General features: G+C 39.3%; 1 protein-coding gene across 4 annotated transcripts in view; it reads right to left on the minus strand.

Moving 5' to 3' along the window:
* whrna (whirlin a) overlaps nt 1-20,289 on the minus strand; it is a 217,923-nt gene that overhangs the window by 53,248 nt on the left and 144,386 nt on the right. For 3 of the 4 annotated variants that reach the window (XM_035991422.1, XM_035991421.1, XM_035991420.1), the window contains exon 4: nt 5,357-5,640. In XM_035991422.1, the coding sequence (XP_035847315.1) occupies nt 5,357-5,640 (284 nt within the window). The remainder of the gene's footprint in view (nt 1-5,356; nt 5,641-20,289) is intronic. The other variant, XM_031277482.2, reaches the window with a different exon arrangement.

The raw sequence follows: 20,289 nt of genomic DNA on the forward strand, positions 1-20,289 counted from the left end.
GTATACACACAGGAGAACCTCATAATAAGCTTTTCATGCAATCAAGGAGCAAACCTTAAGAGTGGTAACAGCTAATTGTGAATAGCTTATTTTACACCTCTCTCTCTCTCTCTCTAACACACGCACACACATTCTGGAGCTATGGTAAAGAGGATTTGAAATATCTTGACTGACAGCTTTTCATCTTTTTGAATACATTTCTCGTGTATTACAGGCTCATAAATTCACAGCAACACAGATTTACTAATCTTCGTCATGGATTTTAGGTTACTTAGAGAAGTGGCAGAAACTGGCACTTCTACAGGAAAAGTAAAATGTCAATATCTTCCAGTCAGACTTTTTATTAAATGTAAAGCACAGACATCAAAATGAATGCCACCAACACACAGCGACACGCTCTCCCTGCAAACATAAAAGCACGTGTTTTGAAATGTGTGTCATTTTTTCATCCAAGTGAAATGACTGGAGTAGATGTCTTTACATCCTCAAGTGCCAACAAAGTAATAGGGTTTAAATCCATGAGTAAACGCAACAACTCACAGCGCTGCCTTCGGGGTCCAGATAACAAAAATATATAATTAAACCAGAGTCAGAAACATACAGCAGTCCCACCTGCAAAATTAAACTCAGCATGGAGACCTGTTTTGGGATTCAAATTCAATTAGCCCAGTAGACTTTTGAGGCCAACTCAGCCGTTTATTCTTCCTCACACTGATTTTCCAAATGACTCCTCCCTCTCTTTGTACTTGTATTAATGGAAAATATACTTAATGAAACACTGTGTGCAGCACTATAATCTCACTGATTTCAAATATGCAACATCGTAATGACACATACAGAAGAAAACAAATTCTGTAGTAAAACATTATTTCAAGCTAAAACATCAGCCAAAATTCCAACTGTTTTTTCTTTTTTTTTCTTTTTTTAAATTATCCAAAATGTAAAATAAATCCATGTAATAATGATGATGAATAATAATAATAATCCATGCATATAAGTTTAAAGTATGTATGCAAAATGGTAGGGTTAGTAAAACATTAGTCTATAGCCACAACGTTCCACTACCGGATTGCTCCGATGCCGCCGGAAATTCCGCTGGATTTCATTCTTTTCGGCCGGATGTCCGTTACCTTTCCGCTTTCTTTGTGTTGGAATTTTCCAGTGGATTTCTGAGGACTATGGTTAACTGCTCCTCAGATCTCTGCAGGGTAAATCCAGACAGCTAGCTAGACTATCTGTCCAATCTGAGTTTTCTGTTGCACGACTAAAACAACTTTTGAACATACACAAGTTACTTCCCGAGGCTATTTTGCAGCGGCTCCGTAGCTGCGTCCGGCGCTAAGCACTGCACCAAGACGATTATTATTGGTTTAAAGAAATGCCAATAAACCACAGCACGTTTTTCTCCCATCCCAGAATGCTGTGTGGACTAGCCAGACCTTCCTCCGCAGCGCTGTGGAGGAAGGTCTGGCAATGCAAGACTAGTAAAACTTTATTTTAGGGCACCACCAACATTTCATCTCTTAATTGGCGGACTAAAGGCCTTTGCACACCAAGTCTGTATTATTTGTACATTTTCTGCTTTTTCTTCCATGTCGATGTAAAAAATCAAATACAGAATGATCACGTAAAATACATTGTTACAGATAACAGGAAACAATAAAACACATTAAAAGACATTTACCATTTCTCTCCATTTTGTAACTAATTATTTTCATTATTTTACACATAATTATACATTTGTTTTAATAAATACACACTTCTGCTCATTTGTAAAGCACTTTGAATTGCCATTGTGTATGAATTGTGCTAGGCCTATATAAATAAACTTGCTTGCTTTGCCTTCAATTCACATCAATTATGTTAACGGGGAACCCTGCCATCCAATAATAAATGATTGATCACGCTATTTATACGCCAAGAGTATCTTCTACGTTTTGAAGTAATTTCAGATCAAACCATTTCTTTTATACTTCACTGGATCTTCGTCCTTCTCTGGATACAGCGTTCACTGCATGAGTAACTGCATTCCATGCATCGGTTTTATTTGCTGCTTAGTATGCACTGCTGACGCTACTAAATATGTCTTGTTTTTCGCTAACTTCTTGCAGCAGTACCTCCACTTCAGAATTACTAAAGTTTTTCTTTCTTTTGGAGTCGAGGCCTCCATCGTCTTTGCCACATCTTTTGGACAATTCTCTAAGTATGCACACAAGCCCTGCCATCTCATCCCCTTTTATGGGAATTAACGAGGCGTTTACCTATGCCAAAATAGGAGCAACGGGCACGAGCTTTCAATTTACTAAGACATTGGGATTCATCATTCTAAGAACACACCTGCAAACAATTCAGCTGTTTAAGAACATGTCATGAATCAGACGTAGACTTTTCTTAGGGACTTTCTTAAGAACATATTTAAGAGAAAACTTAGGAAGATATTGGTGAATGAGGCCCATTGTGCTTACTGGTGAATAGGGATGTAAAAGTTCAGCCAGATACAAAGGGGCCAAACCATTTAAAACTAGAGATGTTCCGATGCTCCGATACTGCCTAAAACGCTGGTATCGGGAAGTACTGGAGTTAATGCACCGATCCAATACCACGTAATAAAGCCCTAAAGAAAATGTACGTTAAAGTAGTTTATTTACGTTCTTTTTCTGTTATAACTGACTATCAAACTGCATAATAACAGAAAGTTTTGCAGCGTTCATTGTTTGTGTTTGTTCATGTTTTACAAAGAGTTTAACCTGAGCCAGACCGACAACAAAGATAGAAATAATATCACATCCATACAGGGATAGTAGTACACAGTTGTTAAAACATAATAAAATATATGACACACTGGTATCGGATCGGTACTCGGTATCGGCCGATACGCAAGTTTCAGGTATCGGAATCGGTATCAGGAAGAAAAAAACAGTATCGGACCATCTCTATTTAAAACCTTCCATATTTTTTCAAAGCCTTTGACTGTCTAAGAAGTAGGATTGTGTTATTATTTGCTTTGACATTGTTTAACTTTGTTTGTTGCTTGGAGGTGTATTAATATATTTGTTCTTTTGCTCACATTATGTTATAGCTCTTGGTTGTTTGGGCTAGGCACCTTTTGGTTCATTGATGCTGAACTAATTCACTTTTTTTACTGCCCTCCTGTTGCATAATACAAATTTTCCTTTTTAGAATATTAAATATATCATATACAAATTAAATGTGTGTGTGTGTGTGTGTGTGTGTGTGTGTGTGTGTGTGTGTGTGTGACAATTATGTAAAAGTATTGACATTGGGAGTGACATTTAAAGTCCCAAATTAAACTAAAAAACTTGCTGTTGTTTCAGCTGTCTTAATGTTCTGGCAGAGAGATCCTGGAAATGACAGCATACAGAGAACAACTATCTGTCTATTGTTAAGATGTGTTGCCTCTGCAATAAAAAAAAACCCTGGAAAAACCATAACAGAATATCTCATGGGGTGTTCGCCCAGGAATTTACTGCGTATGTAAATGTTAAATACCTTTTATAACCCTGCTTGTTTTGGAGAACCAGAGAGGAATTACAAGTTTTGAGTTGTCAGCCTGCTGGATTGTGTGTTATTGAGTAGATGAGACAATGAGTCTGACATTTACATCAGACTTTAATTTGGTTGTTGGGGATCACAATGATCCAGGTCATGGTGTGGTATTTGGCATTTTTCCAACACAGCTGCATATTGCATTTTTATTTCTGAAAAAAAAAGGAGTGAATGAGAGTTCTGCCATCTGAATGACGAACATCTGCTAACATTGGGCGATAAAGGACTGCGGCATCTACTTTAGTCAAAGACAGAGAGGATGGGTTTTTTTGGCGTTCTCTTCATTATGTCTGTCAAGTCTTTTTCCTGCCGCACTGTTCTCAAGTCCCAAGTTTCTATCTTGTTCCATTTTTTGTGTTATCACCGAAACTAATCATGGTTTTAATTGTGTTAGATTACTAAAGTAAATTATAAAATCTTCTGTGATTTCATCAAAGTTTTCATTGACTTTGGTGGTCAACAAAACTGTGAAACGTCTTCACTTGTTGGTAACTCCTACAGCATTCGAACAGCTCTATGTTACCTGCAACAGGACATGCTTTGTATATATCAGAATTACGGATCTTAAGAAAATCAATTTATGTGTCCCTTTGCATTTTCACTCAAACATCCCTAGAACATTTTATGATGAATTGTAGAATCTGATAAAGGTTTATGTGGAGCATACCCTGTGCTGCAGTGCAGGCAGAGAAATCTATGTTGAAAAGCCTAACAGTTAAATTAATCATCAAAAATGCCTAAAGAACATACATTTACAATTAAAGGTTAAAGAACCTGTCAATATACACAGCAGTTATTTCACAGAGATCTGGTCAATATCCTGTATAGTATCCAGTATCCTTATAGCACAAAGACTGAAAACAGGGGCAGTCTTCGGTGCTCGTCACCGTGGCGTTGCTTTGAGTCTTTATGCTAAGCGTCTCCTGGTTTCATTATCATATTTAATGTACAGACATGAGAGCTGTATCAATCTACTTATATTCTACTTATCTCTTGCAAATATGAGCAAATAAGCATTTTTTTCCTAAAAAGTTGAACTATATTTCAGTAAACTCGTCTCAGTTTGGGTTTCATTATATTACTTATTTTCCTTCATATTCCCCTACATTAGAGCACTTTAAAAAAAGGAATCCATTTTCATTTTGTGTGTGTAACTGTTTTAAATGTGTTTTTGTCTGTGAGGTTTGAGTTCATAATAATTAATAACGGAAATCAATTTGAACGGCATTTTTCACTTGTTTTGATTTCTCAAAACGTAATTATACTTTGTTGTTGATACTTCAGTAATTAAAAAAAAAAGGTTCAGCATTATCAAAACAGAGTACTTTGATTGGGTTTTTAATTTTTAGAATATTTTATATTTAAATTTTCAGTTCACTTCATAAACTCAAAAAGACATAACTCTAAATCCCTTCCCTGACCCACACACTTACAAACTAAGGAAGACCCTACTCAAAAGGAGTAGGTGATTGAAAAAAAGGTAAGAGAAAAGGAAAAGAGAGGCAATGAGTCGCCAAGGTATCCATGTAGGCCAAATAGGGCTGCCGAATCTCGAGAAAAATGTTATATTCATTTCTAAGAGTATTTGTGATCCTTTCAAGTGGAATACATGTATTCATTTCCTGAAGCCATCTAGCAATAGGGAGACGGGAATCCGACTTCCACGTGATGGCTATGCACTTCCTGGCACAGGGCTATTGTAAGAAACTTCTTTTGGAAGCTTCTTATCTGTGCACTAATGGTTGTTTGGGTATTTATGAGTAGGCTTGGACCAGATGTCAAAACTCACCCTGCCATGCTGCTGTTGGCGGAGCTCTCTCCGATCTGCGAGCTGGCGATCCACTTGGTCTCCCCCACCACTGTCCTGGCGTGCGGCAGGCGGCCCACGTCTTTCACCGTCATCATCAGGTGGCGTGACGACTTCAGGACCCTGACGGCTTCGTCGTGCGGGATGCTCAGAAAGCTGCGGCCGTTCACCTCCAAGATCTGGTCGCCGACCTGCGGGGAGGGGAGGGAACACAGAGGCATGGCGGGGGGGACTGAGCACGGCGGTAAGGGTGGACCAGGAAGCGACTGCATACACATACAAAGGTCAGAGAGAGGTAACGTGACACATGGAAGTGGTGGAGGTGTGTAAAATGTTGAATGGGTCAGAGTGAGATAAGTCAAATGTACAGTAGGTTTCTTGTTAATTGTTGGTCCTCTCGACCTTCAGCCCTTATGTTTCTTTTTTTCATTATATATTTTTGCACTTTATGTATATCTTCAATACCCTTACATTTTGTGTTATATGCTATGTCTTAGCCTCTTTTAAGTTAATTTTCTTTTAATTAATTTCTGCGGTTGTTGTTGTTTGCAGTATTTGTATTGTCTTGATTGTACTCTTTCCCTGCTCTACATTTGCAGGGTGGTTGTGGCTCTCTCAGCTTGGGCAGCTAACAGAAATATTTACACATAGAATAAACACATAGAGAATAAAGTAGAATCTGCTCACTGACAGGTTCAAGACCAGAACGGTTTAATGTGTAATTTAACACTCTATCAAAGGGCTGAGCCTGGAGGCAGCGGCAGAAGGAGTATAATGATGTCCATACTAAACACCACCTTGAACCTACCTCGTGTCTCCTATAATGAGCTGATACATAAAGCAGCTTTTTCCTTGAGGTCAACCCTCTGAGGTGTATCAGTCTGTGCTGAATGGAACTTTCTGTCCTCCATGCAACAAAGAGCTGCTCAGCCATCATGATTTGAATAATAAAACAAAAAAAAAATAAACAGTGGGCACACTGCAACAAAGGTGCTAAAGAGCTCAACAGTGACCTCCCACTTTTTGAATGGCTCCGGTTCCGATCTTTCCCATTCAATTGCTCCATTGATATATATAAAAAAAAAAAAAGAAAAAAAAAAAGAAGAAGCTAATAGGGAGTTTTTCCTCGCCACTGTCGCACTATATGCTTGCTCTTGGGGGAATTACTAGAATTGTTGGGGCTTTGTAAACTATAATGTGGTCTAGACCTACTCTATCTATAAAGTGTCTCAAGATAACTCCTGTTATGATTTGATACTATAAATAAAATTGAATTGAAATTTAATTAATATCAAGACTTTTAAGCCTGGAACAAAGCCCACCAGCTACAAGATGAATCGTGACAATAAAACATTTGATGCGATGCAAAAAATTATTTTGACAACGGCAAAATAGGCAAAGGTACAAGACTGTGTACATGAACGATAACAGCAGTAGCAGCTCACTAGCCGTTCGCAGATTCGCACGTGCGGTAAACATTTCCATGGCAGATGCACAAACCATCGTTTCACCATCTCGTAGCTCAGAGTAAGTCTACCTTGGATGGTTAAGACATTATGGCTGATAATCAAAATCCTCTATGGAGAAAATGAATGAGATTTTTACTTCCGGAACCACATGGTTGAGCTCTATTAAGCCTTTCATTTCAATCCTCTTACATTACAAGTGGCCAGCAGCGTGAAAGTCACAGTACAGACACTGGTAACAAGTAGACCTTTGTCCCCCAAATGTAAAGAAATGCTCTGGGTAAAGAAAAATAATGGCAGGTAGTTTGGTCATCTTAGTGCTTACACTGACTCTATTAACTCTACCTGTCACCATCACTGCAATAAATTAGTTACAGAGGACGCGCTCGCCACTCCCCCTTTACAAAACCACACAGAGTCACTGGTCTTGTAAATGGCTTTGTCTGACATTTAGACATGATGTAGTGTTTAGCATTTAAAAGAAGTCCCAAAATGTTACTTTATGTCTCTTTGTTCTATTCCCATTTTACTCTGGTCAGCCAACCAAACCTCACAATCATTTCAATGTTCTCTTGAAGCAGCAGCAAATGCAAACATTCAACATTCGTCTTCAACATCAAACTTTAAAGTGCTCATATTATGCTCATTTTCAGGTTCATAATTATATTTAGAGGTTATATCAGAATAGGTTCACATAGGTTTAATTTTCAGAAAACACCATATATTTGTTGTACTGCACATTGCTGCAGCTCCTCTTTTCACCCTGTGTGTTGAGCTCTCTGTTTTAGCTACAGAGTGAGACCTCTCACTTCTGTTCTATCTTTGTTGGGAGTCGCACATGCTCAGTAGCTAGGTAAGGACTACTAGCCAGTCAGAAGCAGAGTATGAGGGCGTGCTACGCTAGCAGCTAGGCGAGCATTATAACATGTGTGATGCACGTTTGTCTCTGAAGTAAAGGCTGGACTACAATAGAGCTGTTTGGAGCAGTTTGTGAACAGTGTTTTCTGTTAGAGATGGTTAAGTCCCTTTGGGGTGAACTTGGGCTTTTTCACTTTGTAAACCTATAACATGCACAAAAAAGATATATAACACAATAAAGGAAAGGGGGAAAAGCCAAAAAGCATAATATGAGCACTTTAAGACATTCAGAATCTCATACGTTTCAGTTTCTTGGGTGTTACCATACGCCATATCTGTCAATGTTAATGCACTGCAGCACATCTGAGGACATTCTCCACATAAACATCTACCAGCTTAATTTATAATAATATGTAGTAGGGGGATTTGATTGCAAATGCAAAGGGACACATAATCAAAACTGTATTCACAGATGCAATCAATCTAATTTAATCTAACAAACACCATTGCCGTGAGAACACGCTCTGCTGCCACAGCAAACACTTCTTATTCACACTGTCAGGCTGAGCTGAAGCCCCAGGGATGAGACACGGATTTTAAGACAGAGTACAAGATGTTTGTTCCAGACGTTTGCATTACAAAAAGGCCTGAAAAAGAGTCAATAATATGGTTCTTATGGACTTGATACAGTGTTTGACAACCCTAGAGCTCAGTTTATTGTGAGCTTGGCTCCGTTTATCTCACTTTCACTTTGTGAGATTTGGAGCACACATGGCTTTAAAACGCACACTAAAGAAGCCGACACACAGCCACACCACCATTTCTCTTCTTTCTGTTCGTATCGCCGTCACTTGAAGAGAAATGGCATTCTGACTTCAGAGTGGTCATGATAAACATATTATCATCTCATCATTTTTCAATTGTTTTTGAAATGGTTTTAGTGTTTTTTGTGTGTACAGTAACAGACAGCTATCTGAAAACTACGTTCAGTAAATGTGCGAGCTGTTATGTTTTTCAAATGTTGACTAATTTGACATTTTAAAAGAGATTGACGGTTTGATTTGAGCGTCTTTGTGTTGGTCACGCTGGCTCACTGTCACGACTTACACACCACTTAAACAAAACAGCTTCAACGTTAATGTTGTTAGAAACACCTGTGCTTTTCCTCCTATGACTGTGAAAAAGACCCATTAGTTGATATGGTGATAGGGTGTTGGGTGATATGCAACTAGGCCTGCGGTTGGGAATCAAACCGGGGATGTTACAGTTACACACAACCGACACACCCACTCTTTTTATTCTTTATTTGTTGGGCTTTCTGGTAGAGTGAAGACATGACTTTTACATCTTTTCTATGTCCAGATTATATTTTGGCCTGCGCGACTGTATCAGTCAGTGTATCAATCCTGTACAGTTGTTTATTAGCACCAGTTAATCAAGTCAGATTATTCGCACCTGTTGAATTTGGCAAATGAAAGGAACTTTGATATTGACTTTAATTACACGGTGATTAGGTTTTATGACCCTGTAAGCTTCGTTCAAAACCGCACTGTTAATTAGAAAACAAGTTAGAAATCACCGCTGTATTAGTCTTCCTGAAGCTGTCTTTATTATTGTAATGGCTCAGGAGAGAACAGTCAATATTTCAGAAAATGAACCACTTATTTGTGGTGTTCTCTTTGATAATTTTAGGGACCAACAAGAAAACCTGTTATCGGTATTATTTAACACAAAACACTAAAAGCCACTGTGTATACACACAGATATCTGCGCACACATGCAGCTTTGTTATCCGCGCACACACGCAACTTTATGTAATACAACTTGAGACACTTGACTGTGCTGCTGCAACTCCTGCCGTCATCAAGTTGCCACTGACATCTTTTTTTCTCCTCCTGCTCTATCTCTCTTCTCATTATTCTGCCCATCCATGCTCCCCTCCTCTCACCCTCATTATACTTCTATTTAAGAGTAGATGGGCTCTGTCCTGAGATACAAGCAGTTCATTTTTTGTGATCAATCTCTGTGTCACACCATAGGCGCCGCTGCAGCGCTGCAACAGCCAGTTTAACAACAATAATGGCAATAATGTTTATGACTAAAGCTTTAATCAATGCTACGTGTGCAGTGAAATGCCACACACACTTATTCCCGTCTCCCAATTATAAACCCTATATGTCCACTATGAGGGGCCATCTGAGACATTATTCACAATTACCTCACACACATACAAGTGAAATGCTTTCATACACACTAGTGAACAATTATACTCTCAAATACTATACGGAAACCTCACGCACACACACCTGAAACACTACTTAAACGCTCTCACGCGCAACACTGAAAAGCTCTCATAAACGTTACTAAAACCCTCTCACGCGCAATACTGCAACGCTCTTATAAATGCTACTGAAACCCTCTCACGCGCAATACTGAATCGCTCTCATATACATAACGGAAACAGGAATTCACTTTCAATAGTGTATATGAAAACATTTCAGTATAGCACGGGAGTGTGTTTCAGTAATGTTTATGAAAGCGTTTCAGTTGTGTTTATGAGCCTGTTTCTGTATTGCGTGTGAGAGGATTACAGTTGAACAGGAAGGCGTTTGAGTTGAACAGGAAGGCGTTTGAGTTGAACAGGAAGGCGTTTGAGTTGAACAGGAAGGCGTTTCAGTGTAACAGTAAGGTGGCTGGGGAAAAATCCCTGTCCAGGATTCGAACGTGGGTCTCCCGCATGAAAGTCAATGATATTACCCATTGAGCTATTCAGATGTTGTAGGTCGCAGGTGATCTTGCAATTTATGTGTCACAACCTCCACAAAATGACTCGTTTCACTATCAGAATTTGATCCATTTGGTCTGATAACATTTGGAAAGTCTAGAAGAGGCGCACGATTAAATCATTTTATCCCCATTCAAGTTAGCGGAGCGCTAAACCGGAAGTAGTCGGCTCAGCCAACGCAGGTCTCTAGTGCACCTGCTATATGGGCCCCATAGTGCAGAGGTGCTGATCATCCGTGTCATTTTATACACGGAATTTGAACTTTTATGGCTTCATGTAGCACTGAGCAACACTCATATAATGGACTGGGCTCTGTTATGAATGCTGTATCCAGGTCTTAATTTACATCCATGACCGTGCTGCTTCCGTAAATACTCACTGAAGCACCACATGTGTATTACTCCACAGCTGAAAATAGTCCCCAACAAATGCTTTTTTGTTTTGGATTTTATCTGATTACAAAGCAAAGAAATGGATTGTTAGTTTGTTAATTTATTTAAAATAGTTTGGAGCTAATTTAGGCTGGAAACCAATGCTGCCTAAGCTAAATTAGTTTTAACTTGATACTTGTCACAGCATTTACACATCTAACCTGTCAATGTCAGTCAAACGTTTATAAGATTAGGCATCTACTTTGTAGAACCACTGAAACCGAATTTCTCTGGACTATGCCAATGCAGTAATGGCAGTATCACCAGAGAGTGCAACACATAAATCAGATGGCAGATTAGTCTATAGGCTCTGCAACATAATCTGCAATAATACCACTAATAAACTAACTAACTGGCAGTAAAAAGATTAAGCCAAAATACCACTTACAATCATTCTGTCTTCACTGTGCAAATAATCCTTAAAAGAAGAAGATTCTCTCCATTTGTAGACTAATTTAAATGCAAATTAAAGTGCATCACTTGGCAAGTGGTAAGTCATGATTTATATTCCCTCTGTTCTTCTGCTCACACTAATTGCTTCTCTCCCCCCAAAAAAAAAGCTCTCTTAACTTAGTGATCTGCTGGTAGATGAGAAACTTTTTGTGTTTTAGCAAACTCTACTACTCAGATGGATATATGAGGTACTTTAAAGTATTAGAATACAGATTAAAACATAAAAGAAGGACCAATGTATTTATATATCTACATCAGTATTGCATAAATCCCAATGATTGTTTGACAGTACAGTTGTGGACTCTGATATGCGTTTGAAACACTGCTGCAGAGCAGTGATGGAAGCCAGAATAGGCGAGCGGCCAGACTGTGACATATACTCCCTTTGAATGGTCCTAGTGAGCTTCTGATCGGGACTATTGTCAAAGATTCTTGTGATTGGGTCAGAGAGCTCAGACTGAATGGCAGCAGACACATAGAGGGGAGATAGAGGGATAAGGTGACAGCTCCAGATCACTGATCCCTAAAGCTACATAAAGGAAAGGGAAGCGGTTTTATCTGGTCCTTTGGTACTCACTCAAATGCTTCCTTTTCTCCAACCATCTCTCTCTCTCTCTCTCTCTCTCTCTCTGTGTGTGTTGGTCAGACGTATCATGCTTTTTCCAGATATACCCAGATTTGATCTGGTTGAGACGAACTGCAGTTCAGTACCAGAATATGCCTCAAATGTATCTTGAGTGACTGCAGGACTGCGTGCATCAACAGGTTTAGATTTCTCACTCTCTTTACAATTATCTGCTTCACTAGTGTGTAGAATTATACCAGTTTTAGTCCCTCTTTTAAGCCCTATTCGAATGGGACTAGTATTACCAGGGGACCTCATCATCCTCATGTGATTTAGAATTGACTCCCCCACGTCTGTGTTTCGTGCGCGAAGTCTGTTGTTTACTTGAATTAACTGATATTATCCCCTCCACAGAGAGGCAGATTCGCACAAGACTAATATCACACAACCTCTGTGTTTGGCGAAATACGGTAGGTAATTTGCGGAGGAATTTTTACTTGACAAATTACAGACATGGCAGATTCGCACGGGATTAAAGGAGAATTCCAGTCAATTTTTACATTAATCTTGATCGCTATAGCTACGCGAGTACTTTCGATAGAAAAAACCCCCGACCCGAATCAGTGCAGGTAACACGGAGAAGCTGCAGCTACATGTACAAGCGTCCCCTGAGCTAAAACGGCAGTTGTCGGGGCAAGTTTTAGAGTGCCTTTGTGCCTCTTAACAGACACAAAATGCAACTAATATGTCTGTGCCACATGAACAGGGCCCTTACGTGTCAACAAGATGCGTTTTCAACTCAGACATTGTTTAAATTCACCTACCCTGGTCCCTGTCTCGATCCTGCCGGTAGCTAGCTTGCTCTGCTAGCTGATAGCCATTAGCCGTTAGCTGCTAGCTTGCGTCCGGTGAGTGTATTCAGACAGGCTTCTGTGATAATCATCCCAATAACAATCCACGGAGCGGCGGTGTGGATATGTCCTCCAGAGGACATGTCATGTCACGTCTTGAAGTGTATTCCCCCCTAAAAAAAACAGTAGTGCGGTAGTAGCTGTTACCTACTAGCTGCCCTCCGGTGAGTGTGTACAGCCAGATAGCCGTTAGCCGTTAGCTGCTAGCTGTCGTCTGGTGAGTGTATTCAAACCATCACCAATGACCAAAAGTAAATTTTGGCCTGTAGGTGTCCTCAGGCCTGGACCCTTGTCAATCCTGAGAAATTTCAGCCAAAGCGAACGTTCACTAAAGTTACAACAACTTCTTTGTTCATCGATAAATTCTCAAAATGGCCCCCACGCCACAGCCATGCCCTATGACGAAAAGTTTTCATCTGTTTTCATAAGGTCTTAAGATGGCACAGACCAAATTTGAAGTCGATCGGATGAAATCTCTAGGAGTTTGTTAAAGTACGACATGTGGAAATGGCCAAAATCACACTATTTTCGAACCTTCAATTAAAAATGGCGGACTTCCTGTTGCGTTAAGGGTATGGCTCCAATGGGCTTTTTTGTACGTCTTGACATCCTACATATGTGTACCACGTTTCGTTAGTCTACATTAAAACGTACAGTAGGGGCTCAATTCTTTAGGGGGCGCTAGCGAGCCATTTTTGTGCGCTTATTCCCGAAACCCTTAAAATACGTACATTTTCACCAGGCTTGATGCAACAGCCAATTTTGGTGAGTTTTTGAGTATGTTAAGCCCCTCAAAAAGGCGATTCATTTGCCGGGAAAAGAATTCCTTCAGTTTCAATAGGGCCTTCGCCGCTGTCGGCGCTCGGGCCCTAATTGTTGAAAATCAACTAGTTTAAAGTATTTTCTAACTAATCAGTCCCTCCAGGAATTCGCGCTGTCGCGATCGCAAAAATTCACGCAAATTCAACCAATCACCATGAATTCGGTGTGACTCGCAATTTTGACCAATCACCGCAACTTTACCGCAAATTTGACCAATACTGGGAGTTTCCCGCGACTTCAACCAATCACAGCAGTCCCACGTGCCAGACTTTGCATCAATATGTGACGGTGAGAGTCACTGACCAAGCGGGAGTGAGAACAGATTGACGTAACACACGTACGTCACCAAATTCATTTCCTTTTTCTGATATGAAGACGAGACGTGACTGACTGTACAGCGAAACAGTGTAAAACATTTCAGACCGTCCTGCCAACCTGTATACATTTTAACATCAATGTACGCTGTAACGTTTTTTTTTACTCTAAAGTCGCTGAAAGCTGCTGCTGTTTCAATCCTATCAGCTCTCTGCAGCGGGCGGGGCTCCTGCTCTGTTCGCCCCCGCGACTGACGCACGTTAACACACAAACACACACGGTGGATGCAGGAAAAACCGGAGATGAGACGTACAGGATGACCTAAATTGAGGACAGCTACGCTCGTTATTTTAAGTGCAATGACAAGTTAAAGAAGTACTTTATCAAACCGTATGAATGTGTGTCCCAGGCCAGGATAGGAAATTAACTAACAATACAAAGATCAACAAGCCACTGACACATATGTTCAAATTTGATTCATTCAATAAATTATTATTTTTTGTCTTAAATACACCAGCCATTTTTACATTATAATATAAGGTTACTAGGAAAACTCACCCTAGAGTAATTTTATTCTCCCCGAAACAAGTTTCCTTTTATTTTTAAAGAAATATATAAAAAACTTTTTTTTTGCAATTTTCACTGTCTCCCGCAACTTCACTGCAACAAAAATACAAAAGACATTGCAACTTTTATCGCAATTCTTACAAAAGCTCCCACAAAGTCAGGTATTTTGGACCGCAACAATTTCAAAAAAAGGCCGCAAAAACCTGGAGGGACTGATCAATTTACAAGCTCTCTAACGTTTCTGCAGCAAACTTTGCTGGAAATGTCCAACCATGTTTTTAGTTTGAAAAGATCTTTGATTTTACCTAGAACAGGGGTCTTCAACGTTTTTTTAAGCCAAGGACCCCTTAACTGAAAGAGAGATGGAGCAGGGAACCCCCACTACATATATTGTATAAAATGAAGCTACATATTAAACTGGGCCTACAATTACGTGTAGGGCGGCCTAAAACCTTTATGCATACCTTTTTTGCATAGAATACTAAGCTTTTAAAATAGCCTTATAATTGTTTTAAAAAAATTAGACTTATAAATGTTTTCATTTTAAAACATATGTTGTGGCACAGTAAATCCTCAGGATTAACTGTAACTGTGGATGGCTACCTTAGTGACCACCTTACATAGGCCAGTAAGCCTATCATGTGGAGATTAATATTTGCTAATAATATGTTGGATTCATTGAAAACGAAACAAAAATTAACAATAATTTGGAGGCCCCCTTGCATTGACTCTGAGGACCTCCTGTTGAAGATCCCTGACCTAGAATGTATAGCCCTAAAGGTAGACAATCTCTGGGCAGCTTTGACATTATATCAGACATGTGAGATTATGCCTGTAGTCATCTTTTTGCTGAGTAAAACCCACACTGATGTTGACTAATCTGGGTTTTACAATAACACAGTAAACCTGCTTACTGGTCCAGCCCTTAAAGTCTGACTACTTAGATCAAAGCCAGTCCGAGGGGTGAAAACTGCGAGCACTGCTTTAGAGAAATCAAATTGTGCTTGATCACAAAGCTAGACAAGAGCACTGCACTGGCTTTATGCAAAAAGACAGAAAAGCTGGTTAAAAAGATACCTGTGCTAAATTTCGTTGAAAACTGAATGTTATCTACATGTTCTTTTCAACAGAATTTAAACTACAATAGTTTAACATAAAGCAAGTCTCTTCATTAAAATGCTATTTACTATAAACAACAGTTAAATGTAACCTAGATGACAAAATAAAACCTAGACGTCTAGGTGTCTTTCACCTGCAAATCACCCAATCAGTGCTGGATGACCTCAAGTACATACTGTTTGGGAACTTCTTACAAAGGCGAATGTGACGAAATGTTTCTTCATCACCGTCAGTGATAACGTGCGTCTCTAACCAGCTCTGAAGTGATTCTTTCTCAATCACATCTTTATTTAGATCTGCTCTGTAATCCAAGACAGGTTTCTTTTCAGAAAAAAAATTAGGCTGTGTGTCTCTAATCTCTGCCTCTCTGCCTTCTTTGACTCTGATGAAGATTGAAATGTTAGTGTGATTGAACAATTACAGGCTGCAAATAAACCAGTGTGCTTCAGTCCTTTTTTTTCCTTTACAAATTCTCTGTCCTTGAGCTGAGAGGCACCTGATTCAGCAAGAGCAACAACGGCGAAAAGTAAGACCAGGGATTTACTAGCTTGGACCGACAACAAAGTGGAACGGTTGCTGAAAGGTATGTAAGCCTACCTAACCGATAATAATAATAATATAATAATAAGACTGACTCGTGCATCGTGGTTTCCGAAGGTCTCCGTTAGTGCCTGTCCAGACTGCAAAGCAAACCCAGGAGTTTTTTGAAACCAAAACAAGGACAGCAGCATTTCCAGATGTCTCAGTTTTAGGGGTAGTGTGGACGTGAGGCATAAACGTAGCAAAATGTATTCGTTTTTAAACTAAAACATAGTATTGTGGATGTAGCCTGAATCCCATCTGCCTCTCATACGGTCTCTGCTTTCTTTGTCTCTGATGAAGACACATTCATGTTGAAACGTTAGTCTGTTTGTACAATTAAAGGCTGCCAATCAACCAGTATGCTCCAGTCCTCTCTTTTCCCTATGACGTTTTCTATCCTTGAGCTGAGAGGCTCCTGATTTAGCTGCATGCTGCTGGAAGCTGCGGAGGGACCCTGTTTCAACTCTACCTCTCATACCTCAACTCTCCTGACATTTCCCCTCCATCGCTTCTGTCCCTTGGCAGGAGGAGAACAGCGGAGAGATTAGATATTGACTGCGTCCAACAGCTTATACCTTTGTCTTCTTAAATGGGTATAACTTTGTTATAAATTAGAGTTTGTAGATGAACCGTAGCTTCTTCCATTATAAAAAAGGGACAGGCACATATAGCGTGCCAAAGTCCAGACAACACATTTATCTTCAGTTTGAGACTTGCACTGCTAATGATTAAACTTTAATTAGACCCATTAGCTGCCATTAGTAGCTTTGATTTGCTCATTACAGCTTTTAAGAAGTAATTTCTTGTTTTCTTACTTTAGCAGTCTACCTTTCATCATACATGATTTTCTTCATGTTTAATTGCTCTCCTCTAACTTCCTTCCTCCCTTCTAACACCTTGTCTTCCCCTCCTCACCTTCTTTAGCTTCCTGACACTCCCTTTTTCCCCAACTGTTATTCCCTCTAATCAGCGTTGGGAGTAACGCGCTACAAAGTAACATGTTACTGTAATTCCACTACTTTTAGCGTTAACAAGCATGTAACTAAATATTTTTTTTAAATCAAGTAACACAATTACAATTCCTGAAATTTAAATGAGTTTGTTACTCGCGTTACTCTCTTTTGTGAAAAATGAACGCTTGCAGACAAGAAGACAGATAGGCCTACTTTAGGTCCACAGCATGGCCGATAGTGCAGAAAGAATGAGCTTTCTCTCCTGAAGTATGGACATTGTAAAATGATAAGGAAGGAGGCAGTTTATCATTTAGTCTTCTTTACTCTGAACTCCCGATGCAAGTAACAAGTGAGCAGTGACACATGTTTTGGGTGCTACCGTATATATCACAGTATATGCGCAGGCGCATTCTAACTACCGTATACGACAGACATTACTTTTCACTCGTCGCAATTAAAGACAAAAATGTAGTGTTGAGTTGTCAATTATGTGCAGGTGTAAAGAACCTATCCACATCTAAGAGTAGCAATTCAAATCTTATGAAGCACCTGTTGAAGAAACAAGCTTCGACAAAGCTAGTAGCGAAAGACCCCAGCCCTACGGACGCTGAAGGCGCCACTCCACGCAAACAACCAAAGCTAGATTTTACACTGACTGCAGTGCAGCCGATAAGCCGGGCAGAGCTGAATAAATTGATTGCTAGGTATACTGTAGGCCAATCACTTTTATTTCATTGGGCCTAATGTGGTAAAAAACACTTATTTCGTTTCAAGTATTAAAAAGGACTTTTGTACTACTGCTTGATTTGAAGGCATGTTGCCCTGTTGATTACAATAAATAGGTCTAAAAATTATGTTGTGTTAGACTGTTCAGTAGTGTTCATATTTACATTTAAAAAGCAGACATAAAAGCAGACATAAAAGTAACTTAAGTTAACTAGTAACTAACTAATTACTAATTTTCAGTAACTTGCCCAACACTGCCTCTAATTATACGTCTTCTCCTTTGTCCTCTCCCTGCCTGACTCCAGAGCTCCACTGCAGTCATCCATCATCAGGGATTCCCCTCAGCCTTCAGCCACTTCAATAACCATTCCTCTGAAACTCCGGAACACTGATCACGCTGCATTCTGTGTTACGTCACATCTGAACAAAGCAGATAAAGTTACGGAGGTTTAGTTCATCCTCAAACTGCAGAGTGCAGTAATGAGAGAGAACGCTGATTTTGATTGTGTTCTGGTGTACTGATTTGTCTTTAGGCTATGACGGTATCTTCAAAAGGTCAGCACATTTTTCAAACTGACAAACACACTCGAGAAAGCAGATCATTGTAAGCAAGTGTAGTCTATGAATTACTTTTTGCTCATGATTCAGAAACCAATGAAAAGGACCAACCACGTGTCAGCTTTAACCTTTTAAAAGGTTAAGTCTTTATACTAAGTAGAAGCAGAGCTGTTATCTCTGGTAAACTTGTGTCATACAATTCAGCTATAATACTAATACAAACTAACTATACAAACTACCATGACTGGCATGACTAACTTCGAACAAAAATTAATGAACAATAAAGCAGAATGAGAGTTGCATTTGTTCTGGAAAAGTTTAAGTGTATAACGCCTAAGTCAAGACAAGTCCTCAAAAAGTGGGCCGGTCAATCATTTGAATTCAATGATTCTGATTTGTTTGTGTAATTTAAGTTATTACAATTGAGTTATTAAAATGTTATTTTCAATCAATAATAACTTGATATTTAACTGCATGCAGTCACAAAAGTTAATCATAGCCATGTTTTAAAAACAAACAAACAATATAATGTATTATAATTTATCATTATAAATTCAGGTTAGCTTAAAACTGTGGTAGGCATTTTATTTTTGGCATTTTTGGCAAAAATCCATAATCTTTCAGCATATTGTAATTCAAGTGGTCGGAGAGAAAACTAGACTGGACGTTTTTTTTTTTTATCTCTGTGTCCAGGCTTCAGAAAATCTATTGAGCCGTCACGGGAGACTTTGGTCAATCACAGGTACTTTCAGACAGAGAGAGAGAGAGAGAGAGAGAGAGAGATTTGATCATGCCAATAAAGCAAACTGAAATTGAACTTGAGAGAGAGACAGAGTTGCCATGGTTACCAAACTCTTTGGCAACAAAATGACAAGCTCTTGAGATATTTTCTACATTTACTGTGCTTTCACGGTGAAATGTAGAAATTTAGAATTTCAACTCCTAACACGAAGAACATGAAACGGAGAGGATATTTTTGAGACCAAGACCGACAAAATCCGTTCATTATATCCTCAAATATGAACACAAAGAAGACAATTGACAGCACCAACGAAATGCTAACGTTTAACGAGGATAATTGCAGATTTTACCATGAAAGGAAACTGTAGGGTCAAAAGCCACCTGCTTTTCTTCACCCATCATCCTCCTGCCTAACATGCAGCCTTTTATGAAATGTTCACCCATGTTAAGAAGAATGGAATCAGCAAAGGAAAAAAAAATTAGTCTGCAGAATTCGGTATATATCCTCTGAAAATTCAAATCTAAAAAAGGTCAATTAAATTTTAGCAGCATTTAAATCAAGCTGATAAAAATTCCATTGCATACAAAGCTCTCCTGAGCAACCAGCAGTGTTCAGATGTCCACCCCCAGGACCAGCAGGCTCGGAGGTACACAGAGCTAAACTCAGTCTCTACAGACAGGTAGAGAGAGAGACAGGTACACTGAGCCTCAGAGCCGCCACAGACACAATCCTCAGTCTTCAATCAAAAGACAAATATACAGAACAATGGCGAAATGATAATAAAATACAACAAAAACTCCTCTGTTATCAATCCCAGAGAACAGAGATATCCAATTGGCCAAATATCTCAAAACAACATTTTTATTGTATTTTAACAAAATACAGAGTCAGTGACCATGAGCTGGAAATTGAAAGAGGTAGACATTTAAAATTGTGGAGACCAAGAGAGGAACGAGTCTGTACACACTGCCACCAGGATATCAAAACAGAATTACATTTCTTTTGTACATGTCCCAAATATGAAGACTTAAGAACCAAATATTTCCAAAAATTTTAAAAACA

Source organism: Sander lucioperca, chromosome 14 (genome assembly GCF_008315115.2).
Source record: "Sander lucioperca isolate FBNREF2018 chromosome 14, SLUC_FBN_1.2, whole genome shotgun sequence".
Classification (NCBI taxonomy): domain Eukaryota; kingdom Metazoa; phylum Chordata; class Actinopteri; order Perciformes; family Percidae; genus Sander; species Sander lucioperca.